This window comes from Ornithodoros turicata, chromosome 1 (assembly GCF_037126465.1).
Source record: "Ornithodoros turicata isolate Travis chromosome 1, ASM3712646v1, whole genome shotgun sequence".
Lineage (NCBI taxonomy): Eukaryota > Metazoa > Arthropoda > Arachnida > Ixodida > Argasidae > Ornithodoros > Ornithodoros turicata.
Window position 1 is genome coordinate 220,078,549 of NC_088201.1, and position 25,108 is coordinate 220,103,656.

The 25,108-nt window shown below is 47.1% G+C and overlaps 1 protein-coding gene across 2 annotated transcripts in view; it reads right to left on the reverse strand.

The window, feature by feature from the left end:
• The window catches only part of LOC135376731 (uncharacterized), a 38,586-nt gene that overhangs the window by 10,729 nt on the left and 2,749 nt on the right, over positions 1–25,108 (reverse strand). The window contains exons 3-6 of one of the 2 annotated variants that reach the window (XM_064609226.1): positions 13,400–13,583; positions 9,957–10,116; positions 4,326–4,453; positions 2,336–2,465 (exon numbers count right to left, since the gene is read on the reverse strand). In XM_064609226.1, coding sequence (XP_064465296.1) covers positions 2,336–2,465; positions 4,326–4,453; positions 9,957–10,116; positions 13,400–13,583 — 602 coding nt within the window. Of the gene's footprint in view, positions 1–2,335; positions 2,466–4,325; positions 4,454–9,956; positions 10,117–13,399; positions 13,587–25,108 lie in introns of both variants that reach the window. The other variant, XM_064609222.1, reaches the window with a different exon arrangement.

Genomic DNA, 25,108 nt, shown 5'->3' on the forward strand with positions numbered 1-25,108 from the left:
TTGGAGAAGTCTAGAAAAATGACATCGGTTTGAGTGTTAGCATTCATTGCTGCATGTATATCGTTAGTAAACTCTGCAAGTTGAGTCTCACACGAGAACCCTTCCCTGAATCAGTGTTGATGGGGGGACAGCATATTCTGGGATTCAAGGAAAGACATAACATTGGAAAATGTGCTCGAGTATTTTAGAGGGCACACACGTTAATGATATTGGGCGATAGCTTTCGACCAAGTGGCGTGGACCTGATTTAGGAATTGGGATAATTTTTCCCACTCTCCAGTCAGCAGGTACATGGCCAAAACTCAAGGACTGTGTAAAGATTTGCGCCAGTAAAACTGAAACGGGCTCCTTTATATTTTTTAAAATTTTGCTGTTGATATTGTCTATGCCAGCTGATGATGACAGCTTCATATTATCTATAATCTTAATTATGCCACTGACGGATATCGAGACCATAGACATTTCTGCTATGTTAGAAAACGGTAAGGATGGGATAGAACTCAGGTCCTCATGTGTAAAGACGGAGGAAAAATAATCACTGAAAGCACAAGCGCTACCATAGTCGTCCAGGGGCATACCATTGCTTCCAGAAATTGCAATGTCGTCATTTGACGAAGTCGGAGAGATGACTCGCCAGAACTTCCTTGAATTTGATGTGAGTAAGGAAGGGAGGTCTTCAGAGTAGAACTTACGTTTGCTTATTTCTAACTCAGTCTTGAATTCTCGTGCTGTTTCATGAGGTACGTTCGATTAGGCCTGCACTGCCTGAACCAGATCCGGTGGTGCTGCACTCGCCAGTTCGTTTCGGCAGTGCAGCCGAGCGCTCCCTGCACCGTCTCGTTCGTTTCAAACCAGTGCACGTCAAGTGCAGCCCTAGTGTAAGGAAACTCTGCACTCCCGTAGGGGTCAGTTCAACGGTAGTGCAGAGTAATGGCGGCAATGGCAGCAGACGACACAAGGCAAATAATATTCTCAAACCAAATTCTCGAACGTATCCTGAGAGAGCCGGAAGAGACGTTTGAATTCGAAGTCGAAATAACGATTCACCATAGTTTCGGTGTACATTGGTACACGGTTCCTGTCAGTTCGCAGAAGATTCAGCGCTATCACGGTTACCAGGTCGTCGAATTCTTCGTCCTTGCTGTCAGAATCCACAAGTTCCATGGCTGTTTGCACCATTACTGAACACTACACCGTGTTCGAAATTAAAAAGCAACAATGCACATGTGATTGAAATGTCACACGCGTTCTTACAATCTGTAGCGGTGTTAAGACTCGCGGAGAGCAGAAGGCCTGCACTAGCGCTGCACTTAGATATTCGTTTCGCGGCGGCACTAGTATTGCACCGTTGAACTGGAGCTGACCTAGTGCTGCGCTAGTTCAGAACTGCACTGCCCGAAAATGGTTCAGGGAGTGCAAGTCTAATCAAACAGACCTATAATACCGTCGCCAAGCCTCTTACAGGACATTTCATACGGTGGATATTTACATACAGAAAAATCATGGGGATTAAATTTAGTTGGCTTTCCTGAAGTAGACCACGTAGTAACAGCAGGATATCAGCAGAGTTGTGCGTAGGTCCACCAAGCGGGCCACAGTTAAGCATATGCTCGAAATATGATTCCGGTGTCCGCACATATTACCCCCATAGCTGTACCTGCAAACAATCCCTCTAAGACGCACATGATGGTCACATCATTACTCATTCGAATGCACGGAAGCGGAATTTTCCGTTACAGAGTATAATTTCTCCTAGTGTCCGCAGTTTTTGTTTGGGTTTAACGGCCCACTATCTGTGTCCAGTTATGTCTGCAAGTACGACGCGGCTCCATCTGTGTCCACCTCGTACGCTGTGAGGTACCGCAACTAAAAACAGAAGGAACTGCTCTTGAAACCACCCGTGAAGTAATTCGCAACATGCCTAAAGCAATGATCTCGAGAAGTCGGTATATCTCACGCGGTACAAAATAAAGGATTGTTACCTTGTTTAGAGCATTTGTTGCAGCTGATAAAAGAGGGAGGTCGCATCATGACATTTAGATATTTTAACTGGTCGCAGGGTAAAGGATTACGGGAAGAAAACAAATACGGTAATTAGCACGGTTATCTGTCGATCGCAGAGTGATGCCCAGTCTAATGCGACTCCTATGCATTTACACTGTTTTACAGTAGCACAGAGAGTTATTCACAAGAGGGACAAAGCGGGGCAGTTGGTCGGCTCACTGCAACAATAGACGCGGACAAACAGTTAGAACATAGAAGGGACAAACCACCTGCAGACTCTTTGTCCGTGTCTATTGCTGCAGTGAGCCATATGATCGAGGTTATTCCTTACGAACGATGGCTGACCGATGACATTGGCTAGGTGTGTCCACAATGATGGTGCGTTAAGCCGACAGCTTGGAAGACCTACGATATCTCCTGTCTGGGAGGTTCGGACGAGTAGCGCATCTGGAGCTAGTTCCCTGAAAGAGAAAACTGGTTTGTGCATTTCTTCACGATGGCTCGTCCAGGATGTATTTTGTTACGCTGCTGCAGCCTGGCACTGAGACACCCGAAAATTACAAAAATCCATAAGCGCCGGAAACATGCACATATGATACAAAATGATATGCTGGCAATGATGTTCTTCATCGTAGTGCGCTTTCCAACATTACAAGAGTTTCACTTTGTGGTGACGACGATAGTTCTGTAGCCCGCTGGTAGACGGCGCCCCGGCGTCATCTGGTGAAACATGTCGTAACCCACACAAAACAAAGACAACTCTATTTTGAGATGATAAACGGGGAGTTTCAGCGCCAGCGGCGATACTCTGTCCTATTGCTGGCGGTGATATGGGGAATGAAATAATAATCCCCTTCACAACAAGGATCGAAGTCCTATGGTGTCCAAAACGATAAGAGTTTTTGGGACCACAGCGTTGGTTGAATAAATTTAGTCCGGACCAAGCAATTGTGCGTGAGAGAGAGAGAGAGGGACGGCGAGGGTCCAGCTGATTAAGAGACCCGTGGAGTGCGGTTCCAGAAGGTTGGTGGTGTAAAATGACAAAAAATAAGGAAGACAATGAGAAAAGGTGGAAACCAGGGTAGCCGTGTGTGGCAGGCTGCTACTGCACGAGAGATACATTTGACTCGTACGTGAAGTAATAATGAACCCCGTTTCTGAGTTGTTTCTTGTTTTGTCTCTTGTCGGTTGGCAGCACGGGCCTCCCTGTGTGAATGAGAACACAATTGGCGCCCAATGTGGGGACCGAACCCACGACCTGGGGATTGAGCGTATCGTTCTTTATCGAGTAATGTATTCGGGCCTCTTCGGGGAGCCAACCCAGAGCAGGTGCCGCCGTCCTTTCGCATCCCCCAAAGCACCCCCTAAAGCACCACCAAAAATCCTATAACACCCTCCAAATGGTCTACCAGAAAGGCCAAACAAGCCAGAAAAGCTGCAAATATGCGTGTCCCACATTTCATACGGAACATCGACATCCCCAGAGACGGAAATCGTCCCTGGGAATATGCCTGCTCTCCCAGTCGACCCTCCACTGACGAAGATCAGGTTCCGTTGTGCCTGGCTCCCTTGCTCTCGAAAGAAAACCGCTGCACCCATTTGTAGCGGAGCTCTCCATAAGAACAAACAAACAAATAAAAAATAGAAGCTGTACGAGCTCCGAGAGCAGCCGATTCTGATGTGAACACAGCCCTCGCTGTCTTAGGACAGTGGCGTCAAGGGTCAAGTGTCTTCTGCGAGGGACGTCAAACGTGGTGTGGCGTGTGGCGGCGACACGGCGCAGGTTGTTGTGAAATCTTATCCACTCTTTTCTGTCGGGATTCAGTTAGCACGACATTTTTCTTTCCTCCACAGGGCTGACAAAGGCCACACTTGCAAGTAGGGTACGGTATGGTATGGCTTATCATGGAATGTATAGTCTCTGCTCTTCCTGCCTAGCAATGGACTGCACGAGCGACAGACTGTGTTCTGGGATATGCCTCAATGTCTTCGCATGCATCCAAAGCCTCGCCCTCCTCGAGGTTGCACTGACAAATATTACGCAAAGGATCACGTGCGCATCTGACCGAGCTGGAGTGCATCAGAGGGGTAGCCTTGCGTCATTATCACTTCACGAATCGCCTGACTCTTTCATAAAGCTCTGCTTGATAAAAGGTGTTCGTCGTGCGATATTCTAAGGGATGTGATTGGGGCTGTTGTCCTCGGGGTAACGTTGACAGATAAGCGTGAGATATTCGACGGCGTGCGCGCTTACTACGAAGCCCTTCATTACTAATGATCTCTATAGAACTGGTTAATGTAACATATGGAATTTCACGTACCTAGCATACCGCAGGAGCTGCGATCTCATTTCGTCATTGATGGTATCCGCTGTGTCGTAGATGGCAGGTATCACACCAATAATATGCAAACCTCTAGTCTGCATCTGATTTTGTTCGTCGCGCAAACCCTGTGAAAGGCAGAGAAGGCATAGTTCTTGAGCCACGTCATTGATCGAAAGTTTTTTTTTCCTTCGGAACATCGTTGAGAACTGTGGGTACCCCAGGACCCCAACACTATACGCAGTACAAGAACTGCGAAGGAAGGACATATCCACAGAGGTACGAGATCTCCAAGGTCCGTAAGGAGTCCTGATGGGCGGTAGGTTCGGATTCTGCCAACCAGCTCGCTCTATGTTTTTCGGTGGATGATCGAGGTGACCCGCTCCACCTGACAGGGGCGGTCGCACACTGTACTCGATTAAAGAAGAGTCTCCTGTTAGGACTTGACGTCACACTGATCTTCCAATCCCCGGAACCTCCACAGCAGTGGAAGTAACGCTGATAAATAAGATTCCTTCCGACCCTATTTGGGCACGTTTGGGGAGAAAAAAAATGGTCTACGTGGTCTACGAAATACATCGTCTACTGACGCGACCGTCTCTTTACGCTGCAGAATGATCCTTGCTAATCGCCTTGTTTCATCCCAGCTGCCCTCGCTGTGCACGTGTTCTGGTGATTTTGGTGATTGTACTTGGGATAACCCCCTTTCCTGTGCGCATTTTTTCACCCTCCCCTCTTCTCTCTGCGCAGTCTTCGAACGAGGCCTTTGGACAATAGAATATCGTTTAGTTATTACCATTGCTGTAGTGCACCTCGCAAGTGGATTGCGTAGAGCATAGATAGGCAGAGAAAAAAAATATCTCAAACGAGAAGGCAGGAATACGGGTAAGACGGACACAAACACGCTTGTTAATTCTTATGCGTTCAAATCATCAGATAAATTACCAGCCAAACAAGTGTAAGGGCAGGGGAAGATAAGGTCACGTTGAAGGCTATTCCGTTGTCTTATTTTTTTCATAAAATGATTTATTGAGCAAAGATGCCACACAAGACGTGACACTAAGGGGACGACTGAAACCATTCCAGCATCAGGTGTGTGTAGTGGACACCATTATTTTGAAATGTGCTAGACTGATGATGAAAAAAAAAGAAAACATGTTGAGAGTTATTCTCTAACCTATCCACAAGGGTCACTTAGGAATCAGCAAGTGCCCGGAAAGAGGAGCATGCCTAGTATGTAGGCCAGGTTTGGACTGACATTGAGGTTCTTGTTCAGAGAGGTCATGTATGCAAGAAGCATGCCTATAGTCAACCTAGCGAGCCTCTGTTAATGCGTTCTCCGCCTCACATCCCTTGGACTCGGGTGGCATTTTGCATATTCCACTATAACGGAAGCCCGTATTTGTGCACATGTGATGGGCATTTTTAGTTTCCCAGACGTCGAGAAGAGAGAGAGACAACAATAACAACAATAACATTGTGTCCCTGAACGTATTGAAATATTGCGCGTTGACAGTATATCACCGTTTCTACGTAGAAACGATGGTACCTTACCCACGCACAGTATTTGCACGTTGTGGTATGCCAGTGGAAGTTTCACTGACAATGCCAACTATTTACTTCTCACCTATTTGTCACATTACGGGCTTCCTTCACTGAAATTCAAAGCTGAAAAGGGTGTTCACGTAGCAGAGAAATTGAAGACGCATTTTTTTTTAAAGAGAAATGGTTGGTATTGTTAGCGTATCGCTGCGCAAATCCTGACGACGGTCGATTTCCCCTAATTGTGAAATCCTAAATTAATGGGAAACAACAATCCCGCATTTCCGGAATCTAGAGCTTCCTGTCATGAAACAAGGACAGGGATAACGTGATCGTCAGGCTCTCGAGCAAGTGAATGAAGATTACTTCGTATGAGCGCTACGCAACCAGGACTAGTCCACCAATGCAACGGTCCTCGACCCGGTAGGACGTCTTACCAGGCGGAAAACAGAAGAGACTCCGAACGGCAATAAGAACGGCACGTTCTCCAACGTCACAGCCCACGCCAACCACCGCCACGTAAGTCTAATTACACAGACAGGAAGGGGACCCCGGAGAAGTAACTTAAGATACGCAAGCGATGGCGCCTTGATTCATCCGAAACAAAAATGTCTCAGATTGAACACTATCTCCTGTGGACGTCCGAAATCGATCCCAATGTCTATATATAAGAATGGAGGTCCGTGCAACGTCTCTCGCGGCCGCTTCCAGGATGGTTCAAATCAGGTTCACGTTGGGGTGCCACATGGAGCACATCTCCCAAGGGAGAGTGTGGGAAAACAAGAAAGAAACCGACGCCGGTCGGCTTCTGCACTTCTTGTTTATGTGATCTACAGGACTTAACCGCCCTCTTGGTATACACTGCCGTGTTGTTTGTGTACGTAGCCACGTCACCCTTCCATTTTGTCTCAGGGGCGAGGGACTCTCCAATTTCAAGGTAGGTCACAAAAAGTGATGTATTGGAAGTATTTATTATTTGTTACTTTGTAAAACGTCTACTTGGTATCCATAAGCATATTAGAGGATTTCTAGAAAATTCGAGACGTGCGGCCATCTGGATGTCCGCTGAATGTCCTGTAGACGAACACGCTCAAATGATCATGTCCCATGGATTGCTTTCTGCGCTCTGGGTGTGGGCAATGTCACGGCGCACACACTATGGACATCATTTCATCATCAGGATTATTATCGCTTCCGCCAATGGGAACGCCATACGCGGCCTGCACATCACTTCCCTTCCGCAAATTCTGTGAACTCAATAGACGATTTGCGAAACTCCTAGAGCTCCTAGGGCACGTGTTGCATACTGGGAAATTTCTGGGATGAGAGAACTTTCTTTCAGGTTTCGTTTTCGATGGCTCCTCGTGGGCCGAGAGAGAATGAACCGAAACGGCTTGAAGACCTCCTCTTATCAGCAAGTTCCAGCAGATCAGATCTCCGGGATGTTCTATGCTCGTCTGTTGGGCTGCTTTATTATATTGTATGTTGTATTGTATGTTTAAACAGTGGAGGATGTCTCTTGCAGCCAGCCCAGGATTGACTGACACATATCACGTGATATGGAAATACCCCGTAGCACATTTGAGATATATGCTACTATCCAGTACAGTAACTCCAGTAGCTTCAGCAACTTCAGCTTAAGCAGTTAAACGTCGTAAGGTGCCATCCGCGCCATCTGTTGACTTTTTCTGCCTCCACGTCTATTTCGTCCTTCCGCGATATCCCAGCTGTGTTTGGACCCTCCCATCCAGTCGATTTATAGAAACATTTGATGTGGTCTGGTCCGGTTCTTATGTTGCGCGATGCACAAACCGTGCACCGGTGACGACTAGACGCGGAGTCCTTCGAACGTGCGTGAACGGCCACAATTTCGCGTAGATGACCCACCCAGTTGCTTGCGCCTCAGGAGTTCGCTCGGCAAAACAACCTTTGAAATTACAGTGGAGTTATTACATACCTGAAGCTTGCAGTGTTACCAGCTTTCAGAAAAGCGTACAGGTTTTCTATTGACTTTACTGTTCCTTTAAAATAAATATATCGAAGGAGTTGCAATCGGACCTCCATCGAGTGGGGGCCATCCCAGCATGGCTTTGAAATCAGTTAAATCGTCTGTACAATGATGGTTATTGGTAATAAAACGTGCGTCGCGTTTCTTTCTTCTTTTTTATTAGTCAGGAGGGACCCTCGCTGAGCAAGTATACAAGTGTGGGCGGACATATGGCTGATAGTCGATATCTTTGTCTTGTCTTAAAATTTTGTTACTTTGTAAAACGCCTACTTGGTATCCATAAGCATATTAGAGGATTTCTAGAAAATTCGAGACATGCGGCCATCTGGATGTCCGCTGAATGTCCTGTAGACGAACACGCTCAAATGATCATGTCCCATGGATTGCTTTCTGCGCTCTGGGTGTGGGCAATGTCACGGCGCACACACTATGGACATCATTTCATCATCAGGATTATTATCGCTTCCGCCTATGGGAACGCCATACGCGGCCTGCACATCACTTCCCTTCCGCAAATTCTGTGAACTCAATAGACGATTTGCGAAACTCCTAGAGCTCCTAGGGCACGTGTTGCATACTGGGAAATTTCTGGGATGAGAGAACTTTCTTTCAGGTTTCGTTTTCGATGGCTCCTCGTGGGCCATGTGGGCCTCGTGGGCCATATCTTGTAAAACGAAGTATTTCGCTTACTTTGAAAACAATCCACTAGTATTCAACGCTTTGAGAGACTTCTCAATTCAATTTACAATTTACGATGTGTGCGCGCAAAAAAAAACTAGTAATAACAAGTGTTAGTACACCGATAGTGACGTAACTGCCAATTTATCGTGCCTAGAAGAACCCCAGCCGGAAAGAAGCATGACTCGGAATAATATCTGTTGATAGGGTGTAGCGGTAGCGGTTTACTAACACTCGCACGTACTTTGCTGTTGCTACTGTTCTGACCTAGTCATGCACCAAATAATCTGATAGACGAGCCGGCGGTTTTGGCATCATATGTTACATCGAGTAAAGACAAAAGTTGACCTAATATCCATCCCTGTGGAAAAACACATCGGTTGCTGCTGATGGCCGTCCATTAATTACAACCGCCTCTTCCCCATTACTCGGACAATCCAATCCAGGTGCGGACCAATGACCTGCCAATGAAGTTTGCCAAGATAATTCGTGCAAAAACAGATTATAGTTTAGTGCGTCCAACGCTTTTCTTGGGGCTAAGCAAATCTTCAGGTTCTTTCATGAACAATGTTGCACGGAACATTTGGACGCTAGCACTCCTTTCTACATATGTGGGCGCGCACTCTTGAGTAACATTTCCATTTTGTGGTGGTCATACACAATGCGACATAAATGAACGATAATGCGTGATACGTATGGTGAGTATAGTACAAATGAACTAAAAAGTAATTGTTTAACGAGTGCAATTACGTACGAGTACGTTATTACCTATATGCACGCTGATGACACCGCACAATGAGACCTCAACTAGGCATAGGGCAAGTCATAATCATCCATATGACACGTCTTCCTTCAAACGAACGGGTCGCATCCGCTTCCAGCCACCTCGTCTCCAGAGTGTAATTTTATTCTTAATGGGCCTCTGTGCACAGTATCGAAAAATTGCACGCGAAATAACGGTGTACCCTCACGCCAGTGGCGTGAGGGTACACCGTTATGTGGCGTGACGCCACATGTATTACCAAATTTTCCGTCTGCAAAAACAACAACACGTCGCTCCCTAACAACCTTAACAAGGGCGACAGCTTCGGCAAAGGAACAACACGGCTGCGCGGGCGTATCATAGTCTTACGTCGCCTTTGTCCTGTGAGTGTCTGTCTCATTCCTCTGCTAAGGGAGTAAGAGGGCGCCAAGTAGACTGTTGGCACCTACGAAATATATCAGTATCGGTTTCGCAGAATTGTTTTCGAATGCGGCCGTCCCTTTAAGTGGATTCCTCCATTAGCTATCCGTCATGAACCTCCTACAGGACTTGGCCTGAACTACCCCCATTGGGCGATCTGGATTCGGGTCCCGCTTCACAGCACAGTTACATGTAGGAAGAAAGCTTATCATGTACTTGCCTTGAAGAAACTAATGACGGCGTTTATGTGTTCGTCGTTTTCATGACTGGTAAGTTTGATGTTGAGTTTCGCAAAATGGCGCAAATTATTTCTCTCCAACCGCGCTAGATTTCCTCTTCCATCCGTCGTCTGTAATTCTTGAAGTGCCTTGCTAGCTACCCTGGGAAACAGAAAATTATCATGCATGCACTACACTAAGGAGAGCTCAACTATATTACATAACGGCATTGAATAACCTCTCTTAGGGAGGAGTCACAGTGGTTATACATTATACACAAACATCTCGTCATAGTACTACACATGACTAACACATGGTTATACATGACTAACGTGTGTGGCAAACACCCCAAAAAATGTATGATCATACAGTGCTGGTCAAGTATAATAAAATATGTTTTAAAACACGTATGTATAACCAGTGTGACCGTGTCGTAATAAAAGCAAGCGCTGTGACTGTTTCACACGACGATGCATTTCAGGACTGCCGAAAAACAGTGATGTTGGATAAACGGACGTATTCGCCGCGACAGTGTTCGTTCGCACGACCCCGTGTCAACGACATTGCGGTGCGTGTGAGTCAGTTATAAGTCAGTGTCAGCGACATTCTGTAGCACGTGTGTTAAAAATGGCGAGCTCTTTGCCTGTGCATATGGAGCATGAGACAATCGCAAATCGGCATGTGCAGCCCCGTCTTCGCAGTCTGGTGTCAAGTGTCGATGGGGTTGTTTTCTTGCAATATTTTTCGCTGAAGGTCCCAATTCGTAAAACAGAGGTTCCGTAAGCGTGCGAAGCAGAATTTAAAACTTAGGATTTTTATTTAATTAGTGAGCGAATGCAAATGAGCCGCTCACTACTCAGTTCATAGCCGATGTCCCAAGGATGTTTACCAAAAAGATTTTTTTTCGATGGCGAATTTCACGAATTATTCATCCGGAGGATTTGGGTGGGACACCCGGTATGTTTGGAACACGTGTATAACCAGTGGGACTCCGGCCTTACGATTGCCCGTCGGTGCATTAACCCTTCCACGAGTTAAGGCCATCGAACAAAACACTTGACGAGTCCACTAGCTGCACAATTTCATTTACATTGACGTTATTGTGTGAAAAAGCGAGGCACTGAACGTTTGAAACTATGTGTGGGGGCGTGAGAGTAGCGAACTGAGCATTTGCGAAGTGTGGCCCTGGACATCACCACGAATATGATGACATTCACACATATTCATTCTCTCCCCGACCGAGCCGGCGAGTTAATGACGCACTTCATGGCTAAGTATATCGGTGCCTCATATACTGTTCGCACGTTCTATATGCTTCAGTATTTTGCGCCGTTTCGTCCCTAGTGTACTGATGCAGATCTGTCTGTTACTCTTCGCAGTTGCGTCCATCTAACTAACAGAGGGGTTACACAACAGAGAACTGATGTTCTGAGGCTGGAACAACCATAGAAGGGACAATCACATACAAGACCTCAAGTTGCCTAAGAAGTTACACAAGCTTGAGCACGACCTAGGTCCGGCAATGTAGGGGCCCGGGCCGGGCCCATAATGGTAAAACCCGAGTATATGTAATGGTAATGCCCGCCAAGGCTCTGCCCTCAGAGCTGTCTTCGCCTTTCTGGATACCATAGGACTTCGATCCTCATTGTGAAGGGGCTCATTGTTTCATTCCCCGCATCACCACAAGCAATGGGAGAGAGTATCGCTTCCGGCGATGACACTCCCCAGTCTTCTTGTAATGAAGTTATTTTGCAACAAGGTATTGTGCCTAATTCTGAACAGCAACTGCTTTGTTGTTTGGAACACAAATAGGGTTCCAGCTAACTTCAACAGCATAAGAAATATTTCCTTCTTACTAGAAGCGCTCTTTTTACTCGAGCTCCCAGCTGAGCATTCCACAGCACCCACTGTCAAGAAACTCCACTACCCAAGACGTGCGCTTGTGGTGCTACCCCTGCAATATTGCTTCCAGGCACGATTGTACTGCTCCACACACAGGTGTTGAAGCCATAAAAAAAGAACCAATATGACTTGGTTTCCTTCGAGCTGTTCCCCTTTTAGATAGCGCGCGTGCCCATGCAAAAATATGAGCTACGAAGTCAACTGGTACCAGTTCGTTCCCAGTTTGCACCAACTGGTGATCAACTGAAGCCAACCGGTGCCAATCTGGTCGCAACTGTAAAGTGAACTTGTACTAGTTCAGGTGAACTGGTACCCAGTGCAAGCTGGGCTGGTGGCAACTGGGCACTATATGGTACCAGTTCAAGCTGGACTGGTGGCAACTGGACAATAAACAGCTACCAGTTCAAGCTGGGCTGGCGGCAACTGGAGAGCGACTTGGTGCTAGTTCGAACTAGACCAGTTTAAATGTTTGGGGAAACCGTCGGTTGCGGTACCGGGACAGGTTTCTATGATGATTGCGAGGCAAAGCTATCGGGACGGTCAGAAAATAACTTTATAGTGGAAAAGCCATATATCAATTTTCGCAAGGTTCGCTAGTGTTAACGAAAGCTGATTTGAAATTTTTATATCTGTATTTTGCGCGTTCCTGCTTCCACGATGAATGATGCGTAACGCTCGCTTGCTCGCTGATGCAGGGTTCGTTACATTCGTGGGATCTGCAAGTGCATGCTGTTTTACGAATGGCATCCGGTTTAAGCTAACGTTACCAAAGCAACCAAAGCACACGTTTATTCTTTGCGTTTCAGACGCTTCACGCAAAAAAAAAAAAAAGACGGATTGCTCTCGACCCAATGTAGCGCGCCACAGTACCCATTGCGAATCTCAGATGAAATGTACAGCTACGGCACAACGGAAACATCATGTTGATAGATCTGCATGCTTTCCAGAGCCATGAGTGCTCGAATTGAGTGACTATCCAGGCACACACTACGATTACATGCTGCAGTGATAGATATATGCATATTTACTTGTGTCGTTTCAGCTTTTCAGCTTCTGCTGGGGCTCAAAGGAAAGTATCGATCTATCCTGTGCTATTAAGAACATTGCCCACAAGACAATCAAGCAAGCGACAGCAAGGGCAAGTATGTAACGTTGCAGTTCCTCAACTGCTTTCATTTAATTACGTTATGGTTACGATAGATGTACAGTAACGTTTACTGTAGTTAATGTATGTTAATCTTATTAATTGTGATGTTAATGTATGTTAGATAATGTACAGAAATAACTACAAATAAAATAGGACGCAAAATAAATACATAAAATAAATACACATAGTGCACATTGTATGTCTGATCGAAATACTGGGGTTCTTCACTTGGTTGGAAGCCTGCCATCTAGGGTATAATCCACTGCTTCATGGTTTGGCCGGTTCGACATTAGCGTTTTGCACAAATACTCAATCAACGGACTGCATAAGTGTCCACAGCTGTCCTGCCTTCTTCGTCATTACCGTTGTCGTCTTATAATTGCCGGGAATACTTACAGTATGGGCATCTCAATACCGCATTTCGTGCCGCGGCAAGTTTCTGCGTTAGCGGAGGCGAAGGCTTCGACATCCGTATTCCAGCTCTTGAACACAAATCTGTTGCGGTGTATGAACAACAGGACATCGCAGAGATTCTGTGGCATTTGGTTGGCGTCCTTTGTGACGCACACCAACAGCCGTTCTGCTGAAATAAAATGACGCCAAATTATTTTTATACACTACCTGTAGGTTGATGCGCTCAGGTGCACCTACTGTACTCCTAGAAAGACGGTCTCTAACGAAACTGTGAAAAACGTGCTCCCCGTCAGTCCCTTTGGTTCGAAATCGCGGTATCAACCTCGTTACTCCGGTATCTTGAGAAGCGTTATCTACCATGTTTTCACTATTCTCATGTGAGCATCGACAGCGCTTCCAAGAGCCAGGAAAAGGGCATATTACGGGTGGAGGCGGACGTTATGTTTCGTGACGTTTGTCAGAGTTGACGAGACGATGGGGATATGAGGGGATGGCGCTGAATCCCTGGAGGTCCCAGGGAATGGACCTCTCTTAACCCCATCTTTTCTCCCGGACACATCCGTCTTAGCGAGAAAGCATAATTGCGTGGACCTATCTGCTTTCAGGTGTTTCTAACAAACCATACCGCACGAGCTGCGGGAGACAAAAACTACAACAAGACAGGATGTACAAGAGCGACAACTTACACAATGTTCACACATCAATGCCAAAACTATGGTGAGTGTGTGGGAGATGGTTATGGGAGAGATGATGTGAGAGAGAGAGTGTATGCGGTAGTTAAAAGCTATCTACAGGTATGGAGCGATGAGATGGTCCAGGATAAGAGAGAGAGGAGGATGACGATAACAAGTGAGTATGGCACTTGAGAGCTATCTACAAGTGTGAGCCATGAGGTGATCCAGGATTAGATATTTACATGAGGAGCTCGGTGATATTGGATAAAAGCGGAGCAATGCTTAACATCTACATCTGACTAAGTAACCCACACATTGTCAAAAATTGGATGACATTATCAAACGGCACAAGAAGAGTGTCACCCAGTAGAAAGGCTGGGGGGAATGGGACATGGTATCTGTAGAATGCGGTGAAATACTGTTCGAAATGAGGGCAGGATGCCAGCACGTGCAAAACAGTCAAGCTGTCACCGCAGTGCGCGCAAGCAGTGCTGGCGGATCCTGACCTCTGAGTAGGTGGTGATGCGCGAGCCATATGTGCCCTATCCTCAATCTCGCGTAAAGGACTTCGGAGGATCTGTTGATGTGTTCAGTCCGATGCGGGGTTCAGTCCGATGCTTGTTATTTTCTTCCATGTCCCACTCCTGCTGCCACTGTGTGTAGACACCTCTCTTTAACACTGGCAGGATGTCATGGTAGGGTGGCCCGAGAGCTGACTCCTCTTGTGCCTACGCTCGCCGAGCCTCACGGTCTGTTCGTTCAATCCCGGGGATCGCAGTGTGGTTGGGGACCCAGCAGAGACGGATGGAAAAGCCTCGGGAACAAAGTTGAGTCGCAAGCACCCGTACTGGCTTAACGAGGTGATTCTTGCTGTCATAGCATGAAAGCAGCGTACGCACAGAGCTTAGCGAATCGGAGTACATTACTGAATTTTGAAGGTCGTTTTGTTGAATGTGCCGCAGAGCCAGGGGAATCGCGTAAAGCTCTGCGGTGAAAACTGTGGCGTTCGTCTTCAGGCGTGCAGTCATAATAGAATCACCTTCAAGGGCAACGGCCCCCACACCATTGCTTACTTTGGTCCCATCACTGTATATAGCATGGTGGTTCCCGAAGTCGTGGTGAATCTCCAGGAATTCCTGGAGAATGACTGTGTGCAGCGGATTGTTTGTCAAAGTGTCATTTTTAAGTTGGATTGTATTATGACTCTATTGTATCGAGGACAGCCTGCGGCATGGGAACGCCAAAGGGAGTGAATCCCACACGCGAACTCGCCGCCTGCACACGAAGTGGAAACGAGGGTACAACAGACGGCTTTGCAAGGAAGAGTCGCTCCAGAGCGGGGTTCACACTACAGTCTACAACTGGGTCATCGCCCTGGCACCTGTAGTTTAGCGCAGCCTTCACACGTTCAAATTGTCTCCGTCTCCCGAGTGACCATTCATTGCCCTCAACATACAAACTCTTCACAGGGGACGGTGGCGAGTCGGATGTCTTCGTGGTGGATGGGGTCCAACACCTTCAATGCCGAAGGCCGCGCCGAGCCATACACAACACTCCCGTACTCAATTACCGATCGCACAACCGAGTCGCAGACCCGCAACGGTGTGAGTTTGTCGGCTCCCCACGATCGATGGGATAAAACTTGGAGTATGTTGGATGATTTCAGGCACATCAGTTCTATATAGTTTATGTGTGGCACAAAAGACAGCTTCTTGTTAAAGACCACCCCCAGAAATTTTTGCTCATCACAAACTGGTAGTGTGTTCCCACCGAGGAGCAGCGAGGGCTCAGCAAATGTGCCTCGCCTCCTCGTAAAAACAACACACGTTGTCTTTTGCGCGGAAAACCTGAAGCCGATTTCATCAGCCCACATAGACAGGTGGTTGATCGTGAGCTGCACCTGTCTCTCAGCTGTCGAAAAACTTGATGCTGTGTAGGAAACATGGACATCGTCTACGTAAAGGGAGTACTGGACGCCAGGTGGGATGGCTCTCGCTATTGTGTTCATTTTCACAACGAATAGCGTAACGCTCAGCACAGACCTCTGTGGAATCCGTACCCTTGTACAAAGACGTCAGATAAAGTTGAGCCCAGACGGACACGAAGCTTTCTATCCCTGAGGAAATTCTCAATGCACGTGTACGTGTACCACATGCGTGTAGATCTTGCAGAATCCCGAAACGCCATGTGGTATTGTACGCCTTTTCGAGATAAAAAAACACGGACACGCAGAACTGCCCCCGAACAAAAGCCTCTCTGATTTGTGATTCGAGGTGGAGCAGGTTGTCCTGGGTGCTTCGGCCGGAACGAAAAACCACTGTGGTGTTTGTCAAAGATGCCTGCCTCTTCCAAAACATACACGAGCCTTGCATTTACCATGCGCTCAAAAGCCTTCCCAAGGCAGCTGGTTAATGCGATGGGGCGATAACTAATAGCAGCAGACGGGTCTTTCCCTGGCTTGAGAACCGGAACCACTTCGGCTAGCTTCCAGGACAACAGAAGAGTTCCTTCTCTCCACACACGGTTAAAACAGTGGAGCAAAATTTGTTGCAACTGGGGTGTTAAATGCCGCAACGTGTCATAGTGTATGCCGTCAGGGCCAGGTGCAGTGTTCTTTTTCGCTGTAAGGTTTTTCGAAGTTCATGTGCGTTGAAGGGTACATTGTAAGGTGCTGTATCTTGTTTAGGTTGTTCAATGGTGCGTTTTTCAGCAGCAGTTTTGTGTGACAGGAAACGCTGGCTGTAATGGGAGGAGCTAGACACGCCAAGCACGTTAGCCTGTTCCTCCAAGGACGTACAGGGAACGCCATTCTGTGAAAGACAAGGCACAGTAGACCCTTTGTATTTCCCGGATATCATATATACGGTCCCACACAACTTTGGCTGGAGTTCGCGCGTACTCCTTCTACGAGTTGCGCTTCGCCTCCTCCCTTGTGCGTTTGGCTGCAGCACGCTTCCTTTTGTATTCGATCATGTTGTCAACTGTCGGGTACCGACGCAAACGAGCCCACGTCTTTTGTTGTTCCTTGCGCGTCCGTTTACAGTCGTCGTTCCACCAAGGCTTTGAACGCTTGGGCAGGGAGGAATTGAATTTGCATTATCAGCGTATGTGTTCCCGCCACTCACCACTCCCATACGGCTGTCAAGAGATTTGGCGACTCGGCTCTGTAGTGTTCGAACGCATTGTCTCCCAGTTATTGAATATGTTATCGTATTATTAGCACGGCTTCCTCATCCTTCATCATCACCTTCATCACCACCCCTTCACCTCTTCACATTGCGCACCTCTTCACAGTTGACCATCGACTCTCTCTTGTCACAATAAGTTTTCCTTCAGGTAAGGAGCGGCAAGCCCAAGCCCCACGTCAGCCAGCCAATCATTTTCGCGTCAACTTTCCTTTTTAAGCGATCTCATTGAGGCCGCACCTTGCATGGCGCAATCGACTATGAAACCTCTGTTGCCTCAGTCAGCCTGCCTTTACTGGCTGAGACACGAGAGTAAGCCCAGGCCATGCAGCCATCACCCAGCCAGCTATATCCGCCTTCATCATCGTTTCGACGTTATCTTGTTGAGGCCTAATACTAGGGACTCGCTGTTATCGCAAAAGGACCAAGGTCACAACTGCGCAACAGCCACAATCGTAACGGGAATCTGCGGCTCAAGATGGACGTCCTCTGCAATACTCGAAGCATGGCGTCATTCCCCTCTCATGGTCTCCAGAGAGCCTCATGACCCATGGAGGAAGTGTGACATTGCATAGCCAGGCACAGACAAAGCCCACTCGTTGCCTGTGCGTTCGCCACAACCGCCCCTGTCGCAGTCTCCTTCATCGCAGAGACCGATCGACCGCCCACAATCTCGGTGCTTTGTTCGTTGCTTCTGTACGGCAGTGCTGGCTCAACATAATGTGTGACATCAACTGTATTGAGCAAAATGCCGCCACCATGGCTTGCATCTCGACATCGAATTTACCTCTTTACCTCGAATTTATTTCGGACTCTGCTCACATGACGCAATCTGGACGCCACTGGCTCCAAAGACTAACTCGTTCAACGCCTCTACTGTCTTGAATGAGAACGCAACGCCTTGCCCGTATCAGTGTAAAAACTCGCCACGAGAATCTGTTGATCCGTCTATGCTACAGTAACCTACTGCATCGATCAACAACCTCAGTCTGTTTTTGCAGCAAGCGCAATTATTGCGCCGATTCTTCTGCATTCGCGAGATTTGTCGGTGCCTAGCTCGTTATAAACTCAAGTCAAGCACGAGTCAAGTCGAGTCAATCATTGAACACGCATTACTTTCTGCGCACCAGCCTTCGCAGCCCACAGATCCCATCTTACTGCTCCCTTCGCCTACTGTGTTGCAGCCGTACCAAGTGCAATGCGCACTGCCCACTGATGTCACTCCAATTGTAGATGTGTCATCGAGCCTACAGCTCTTTTAGGACTGTAAGAATCCCAATGTTCGCCTCTGGATTGAAGACATCCACATAACCCGACAGATCGTCTCATGGTCCCCTGAAACAACATGCCTTATTGCCGCCGGCAAACTTCGAGGAACCGACAAAAACTGGCATCTGGCATTTGGAAGCAACTAACCCACATGGGAAAAATGGAGCAAAGCGTTTCATTGACGCTGTTAAGGACGACGATAGATGGGTCTCGTGCCTTATTACCGTACACGGACTCCCTGTGCTCAGGTTCAGTCTTCACTTAGTCTTGATACAACAAAACCTGAAAGTCGACGTTCCTCTCTGGCTCCTTCCTCTACTCTAACAAATGGTACCGAAACCCAGGAGCTAACGTGGAATCTGCAACTAGAAATTATGGAGGAACTCAACGGACAGAATAATGGCGGAGGCAACGGGCGAATCGGCCTTTGCTCCTAGGGAAAAGGCATCACTCCGAGAAAGACTTACGATGGTCTGAAGGAACGGTTTGGAAATACCAACCCATTGGTTCAACTGCACTTGAGGGGGCTTCTGAGTGTTCAGCCGACTCAGTCTGCTGCTGAGTTGAGACATAGCTGACCTTTCCATGATACCATGCACATTCGAAGCTTGGTGACTTTGCGTCCCAGCACACGACTGCGTTGTTCGCTGCTTTATTCTGTCATTCAATGACCACAACCAGACGATTTGGTATTTCTTTTCCAGGGAAGATTCATAGCGAGTCACAGGGAAATACCTGTGAAGGTACGCATAATGGTACACAAGGAAATCCTCCTGAAGCATTAGAGGATCGGCATCAGGTTATGCTCAAAGGCTGCTCGACTTTGCCGAAATGCAAGCAGAATGCTGAGAACAACTGCGCACGTTAGAGGAAAATACGCACGACTTCCAGCTGCCCACTGCGGCGCGTCCCACGGAGTAGCGTCATAGCTTTGCGGAAAGAAGATCGTCCGCCTCGGCGAATAGTGCTGAAGCCAGCAAGCCAATTGAGGCAGCGGTCAAGAAGACGGAACCTTGTATTCTCCTGCGGAAGTGAGCATGATATCCGGGAATGCAGAATGGTGTCGAATGTGGGCAGCTGGACGAACGACAGCAAGCGGATCACAGATGTTTTCGTGGTGGCATGCCGTACCACAGATTGAAGTGCTGTGTGAATTTTCGGAGATTGGAATGCGACGCACTGCTGGAACTAGAACGCATAATCTGAACAAGTTCTCCCCGCAGTTCCAGTGAAATCAGACAGCCAATTCCGACGGACAGCCAATGTGTAGAAGACCGCACCCAGTGAACAAGGAACGAATTGATGGAATTTGTTTAATGGATGTCTATGAGAAACGCTCATTTCCAAATGATTTGATGAGATACTTCACCAATACAAGGAATGCGAAGCCACATGAATGAAGTGACCTAATGCAAACGAATGACACGATCATTCCCAACTAAAGTAATGAAATGATACCTTTTAGACGGCGTAGCACAAGTTCCACGTCCGCGCTCCAAAACAGTTCGCGGGATTTTAAGTATTTATTAAATATTGGTATTGCGCCTCTCACTTGAAAATATTGTTTTTGCAATCCATGGAAGATTGCACTGCACGGAAGCGCAAATGTTTCCGCCGGCAGGCAGGTGAATAGTCAGTCTCTTATGAAACGTCAGACTGAGAATGACGGTCGCACATCTGCAGCAATTCACACTTTCGCATTCGATTTTTGACCGTTTGCCCGTTTAATTCGACATGTCAGGCAATCCTGTCCTTTGTACACTTTCACCCCCGCAGGCATTATGAGCGCTGATGAAAAGATAAAAGTTTGGAATGGAGTCCCTTGGCCAGGCGACAAAAGAACTTGAATCATTTGTCGCCTGGCCAAGGGATATGTACCAACCGGCCCTATACACTATGTGGGGAGTGGAGTGTTACGGTGATACCAGCAGCGTAAGCGTGCTAGCAGCGCTCTGTGTAACATTATGTATTATGCTTCGATGACAACATAGCAACATCTTTTGAAGTGGCATTCCAAGTATTATGCGACGTGATTTTAAAATGGTATTTTGTGTAGGTTGAGCTCGTACGAGGCGGCAGGCAAGCGAGTCTTTGTCACGAGGTGATGATCACCACCTCGCTAGAACGCAGTATCGCATAAGTTGCATATCGTGTTAATTCTTATGCAAGAAACGCAAACTAGACGGTAAATCGTGAGTCGGCAGGTATACGACACCATGGACGGACATAAATACATTTTTAGTATGTAATTATAAATACAAAATAGTAAATTTAATCGTCATAAATAATCTTCAATGCGATTATTAAAACAAATTCAGTATTGAAATGCCGTAAATGCTGCCATTAATACTGTAGGAAGATGCCATCTGACATTACAGAAATAACGATGACCAAAACAAATCAGCACGGAAATACTGTATGCATTTCTTAGATTATCATTAAGATTTTAAGATATAATAATAATAATAAGCGATAATAATCTTTGATTACTAAGTCTCTCGGAGACTGCATCTTTTAGGCATCTTCCATTCGGCCAATCAGATTCGAAAAGGAGAACAGCGTCTCCACAGGTGCCGTTGAGCAAAGGCTTGTATTAAATTTGACGAAGATGCTTCGTACAACAAAGTAATCGGGTAGTCGCGACCGTTGTACGGAACACTGAAAAACTTATATCACCGTTTGTCGCATCCGCATTATAGCGCAAACACGGCATAATTGCATCCCAAACTCGCCCTTCTTCCAAACAGAGTCCATGCTAGAGGCGAACTGTACGGAAACTTGATATGTATCTATGAGCATTTATAACGTATTCGAACAATAAATACTCGAAAATTTGTATTGAAATATAATTATAAATACATTGTCAAATTGGATTTAAGTATGAAATATAAATACATGTATTTATATTATTATTTTAATTACAACGGACGAAACATAGAAGAACATGATCACTGAAGAGCTCAGTGTTCCAAGACTTTTATTCTCCTTGGCGCTTTTCGTTGTTTGGACGTTGCGAGAACGAGCTTCCATGGGATTACTCCTTGTGGATTGTGGTAGTGTCACCACCATCACCAACACACACTATCGCAATCCACAAGGAGTACGCCATGCAGGAGTCCTAGAGTCGGCCTTCAAATATATGTAAGTATCGAGTATCGATACCTGAATTGAGTGGTTGTTGCTGCTATTTAATGTTTCCCGTTTTGTTTTTTGTTTGTTTGTTTTTTTTTGGGGGGGGGTCCACATAGGACTTGCCAAAGGAAAGACTTATTTCATATGCAACATTACATCGGCACTGGACATAAGGTTTTGCATGTTTCTTCTTGCAGTGCGATGGAGAAGGTCCTGCCCAGTTTAGTCGCAACCAGAGTCACCCAAGCTTATTCGGCGCTGTAAACACGCGGACTCCAACATGTCCAGCCACTTTTAAGCTTGGGGGACTGTGCTTGCGACTAAACCGGGAAGGACCTTCTCTGTCGGACTGGGAGAAGAAACATGCAAAACTTTATGCCCAGTGCCGATGTAATGTTGTATATGAAATAAGCCTTTCCTGCGGCAAGACCTACACTGTAAACTTTTTCACACCTTTAAAGGTGTGCGCTATGCACATTCAACCTGGTTGCGTAACATTGCATCTTCAGGATGATATTTTACAAAATTCGGAAAGCATTACTAAAGATCAAGTGTCAGTGCAAATCTTGCTCTCATGATGTCTTGGATATCGTAGTTACGAGCTAATGCATATATGCATCGCTACCGATAATCGAGCACGGGCAAGTGTCTACAATACTGTTGAAAAATGTTGCAAGACTGAATTTTTGGAGGACAGACAACACCCCAATAAAGAAAATTTGTGCGAAACCGTGCTCCATTATGATGTTACCAAAATTACACCAAAAAGGGCGTGCGCCATGCACGTTATTACACCTTTAAAGGCGTGAAAAGATTTAGAGTGTATGTAATGTTGTCATGTTGTATGTATGTTGTTGATATAATGTTGTATGCCTTTCTTGTGGCAAGATCTATGTGGGCCAAACAGGACGATGTGTTAACGAGAGACTCCGGGAGCGCGCCAGGTCACTCACTACACACACGGGGAGCAAGCTAGCCATTCATTGCAGTGATTGCGGATGCCGTCATATGCTTGAACACACATGTGCCAGGGAAACTTTCGAAGCCATTCAAATTCATAATTGAGGTGACAACAGTGTGAGCACGCCTTGCATTAACCACCTGTGAGACGAGATCCTGCATGTCAACCACTAACTTGTTTTCATTCCTACCCTATAAATCACAGTTATTATTGAGCGCTTCGTTTATCTATTCTGGTCCTGCCCTGTCCTAATCGTGGGCGGTGTGAACGACCGCAGAATGGCGCAATGGTGGTCGAAGGCGACCTCGAGTACACGCAGAGGCGCGTCCCCTATGTCAGGTTATTCAACTAGGGCTGTTTTCGCCTCCCGTCAGACGAATGATGACGACGCCCGGCCATGGAGATCGCGCTGTTGTAGCTAGCCCAACCGATGTGTGTGTTATACATTTCTTGTTTTTGTTTCCTTTCCTAGTCTTGGTTTAGCACCGCCGGAGAGGAGACAAGGGGAGTCGCTCAGCTTATTGGGTGTGGACATAGCTTGCTTGATCCCGTCCTAGCGCGCCCTTGAGCCCTAGCCTTGAGCCCTAGCCTTGAGCCTAGCCTTGAGCGCCTACCGACAGAAGTCAGCATTCCACCGCGGAACACGCCGCGTGTCACAGTCTGCGTAAAAATTTCACGACGGAATGTCAGGTTATAACGTGTGTATGAGAAAGCAGTAAACCTGGGAGCCAGCAACAGTGCGTGTGCACGAGACGGGTTCATTCCGAAAGTGGGGCAGGTGTGCCAGAATGGGTGCGCACGCAACGAGGTGAGCATGTTGACTTCTACCCCCCCCCCCCCCCCCGACAGGTTATCCCTTGATGAGCCCCATCCGTTGCCTTAACGCTTCCACTCTCGGTCGTGGAAGGTTTCGTCAACGCGTCCGCGATGTTGTCAGCGGACTCGCGGTACTGAAAGTTGATGATGTTGCTTGCTACTAGATCACGTAAGTGATGGTGACGGACATCGATGTGCTTTCTTCTGGCGTTGGTCCCTTCACTAAGGGCAAGCTTAATGCAGCCCTGATTATCCTCGAACACAGGTGTCGGTTGAACAATGACTAGTCACTCTGAAATCTTCCAACAATGGACGCAGTCACAAAACTTCCTGTGAAGCATAAGCCGCGGAAATGTACTCTGCTTCGGTGCTTCACAGAGCAACAGATGACTGTTTTCTGCTGGACCAAGTGACCGGGCTGTCTCCAAGCAGGATGATGTAGCCACTTGTTGACTTGCTGTAAGTGACGTTGCCCAGTTTGCGTCGACATATCCTGTCAAATCCAAGCTTTGTCGACCTGTAAGCGTCAGCTAAGGGTCAGGGTAAGTCCCGAGTATGCGTCAGGTACCTGAACAGTTTCTTCACGGCACCCCATTCTCGTTGACGCGGATTGCTCACTCGACGCCAAAGTATGCCAGTTGCGCAGGCGATATCAGGCAGTGTCGTCGTGCTCAGATACAGCCGCTCTCCGACTGCTTTCTGATACAGATCGTTGCTGGGCAGTAGATCTTCCTCCGTAAATATCAGATAGTCTGGATCCATTGGTGTGAAGCTGATCTTAGCAGTACTGAGGTTATATTTCCCCAGCAATGCATCTATTTTGTTCTTCTGAGGAAACAGTCGTGACGTGGTCTCTCGATACAAAGGCAGTGGCAGACATGTCCAAGGTCCTCCAGCTCAAAGTGCCTATTCAACTGACGCCCAATTCCCGTTGTGGTAGGATTGTCTCGATGGCAAATTAACATGTCGTCCACGTATACAAGTACGTATAGCTGGGATCCGTTCACTACTTGGGTGTACAAACAGGGGTCTGCCTGGCTCCGTGTGAAGCCCGCTCCAAGTAGTACTTGATTGGCTTTGATGTTCCATGCCCTGGCAGCCTGTTTAAGTCCGTACAACGACTTCTGAAGCTTACACACGAGATGTTCTTCCCCTGGAGCGACGAACCCTTCCGGTTGCTGCATATAAATGTCTTCTTCGATTTCGCCATTCAAAAATGCGGTTTTTACGTCGAAATGACGAACTCTCAGGTTCTCGGCAGCTGCCACTGTTAAACGAATCCGCAGTGTGGTGAGCGTTGCGACTGAAGCAAACGTGGCATCATAGTCCTCTCCAAACCGCTGGGAGAACCCCTGAGCGACCAGTCTTGCCTTGTAACGCTCAACGTTGCCATCTTTGTCCCGTTTAGTTTCAAGAATCCACTTGCAGCCAATACACTTGCAGCATCCACTTGCAGCTTTGTAAGTCTGCAAGAACCCATAAGTTGGTGAAGCGAATCGATCTCATCGACAGCAGCCTTTATCCATTTGTCCTTGTCAGCAGCTGGCAACTTCTGCATATGTCCTTCCAGCTAACTGGATCGGGCGCGGATGACGCGCAGGCTACATAAAAAAGACGGTCCGGAGGTACTCCTTTGTTGCTCCGACTCGAGCGT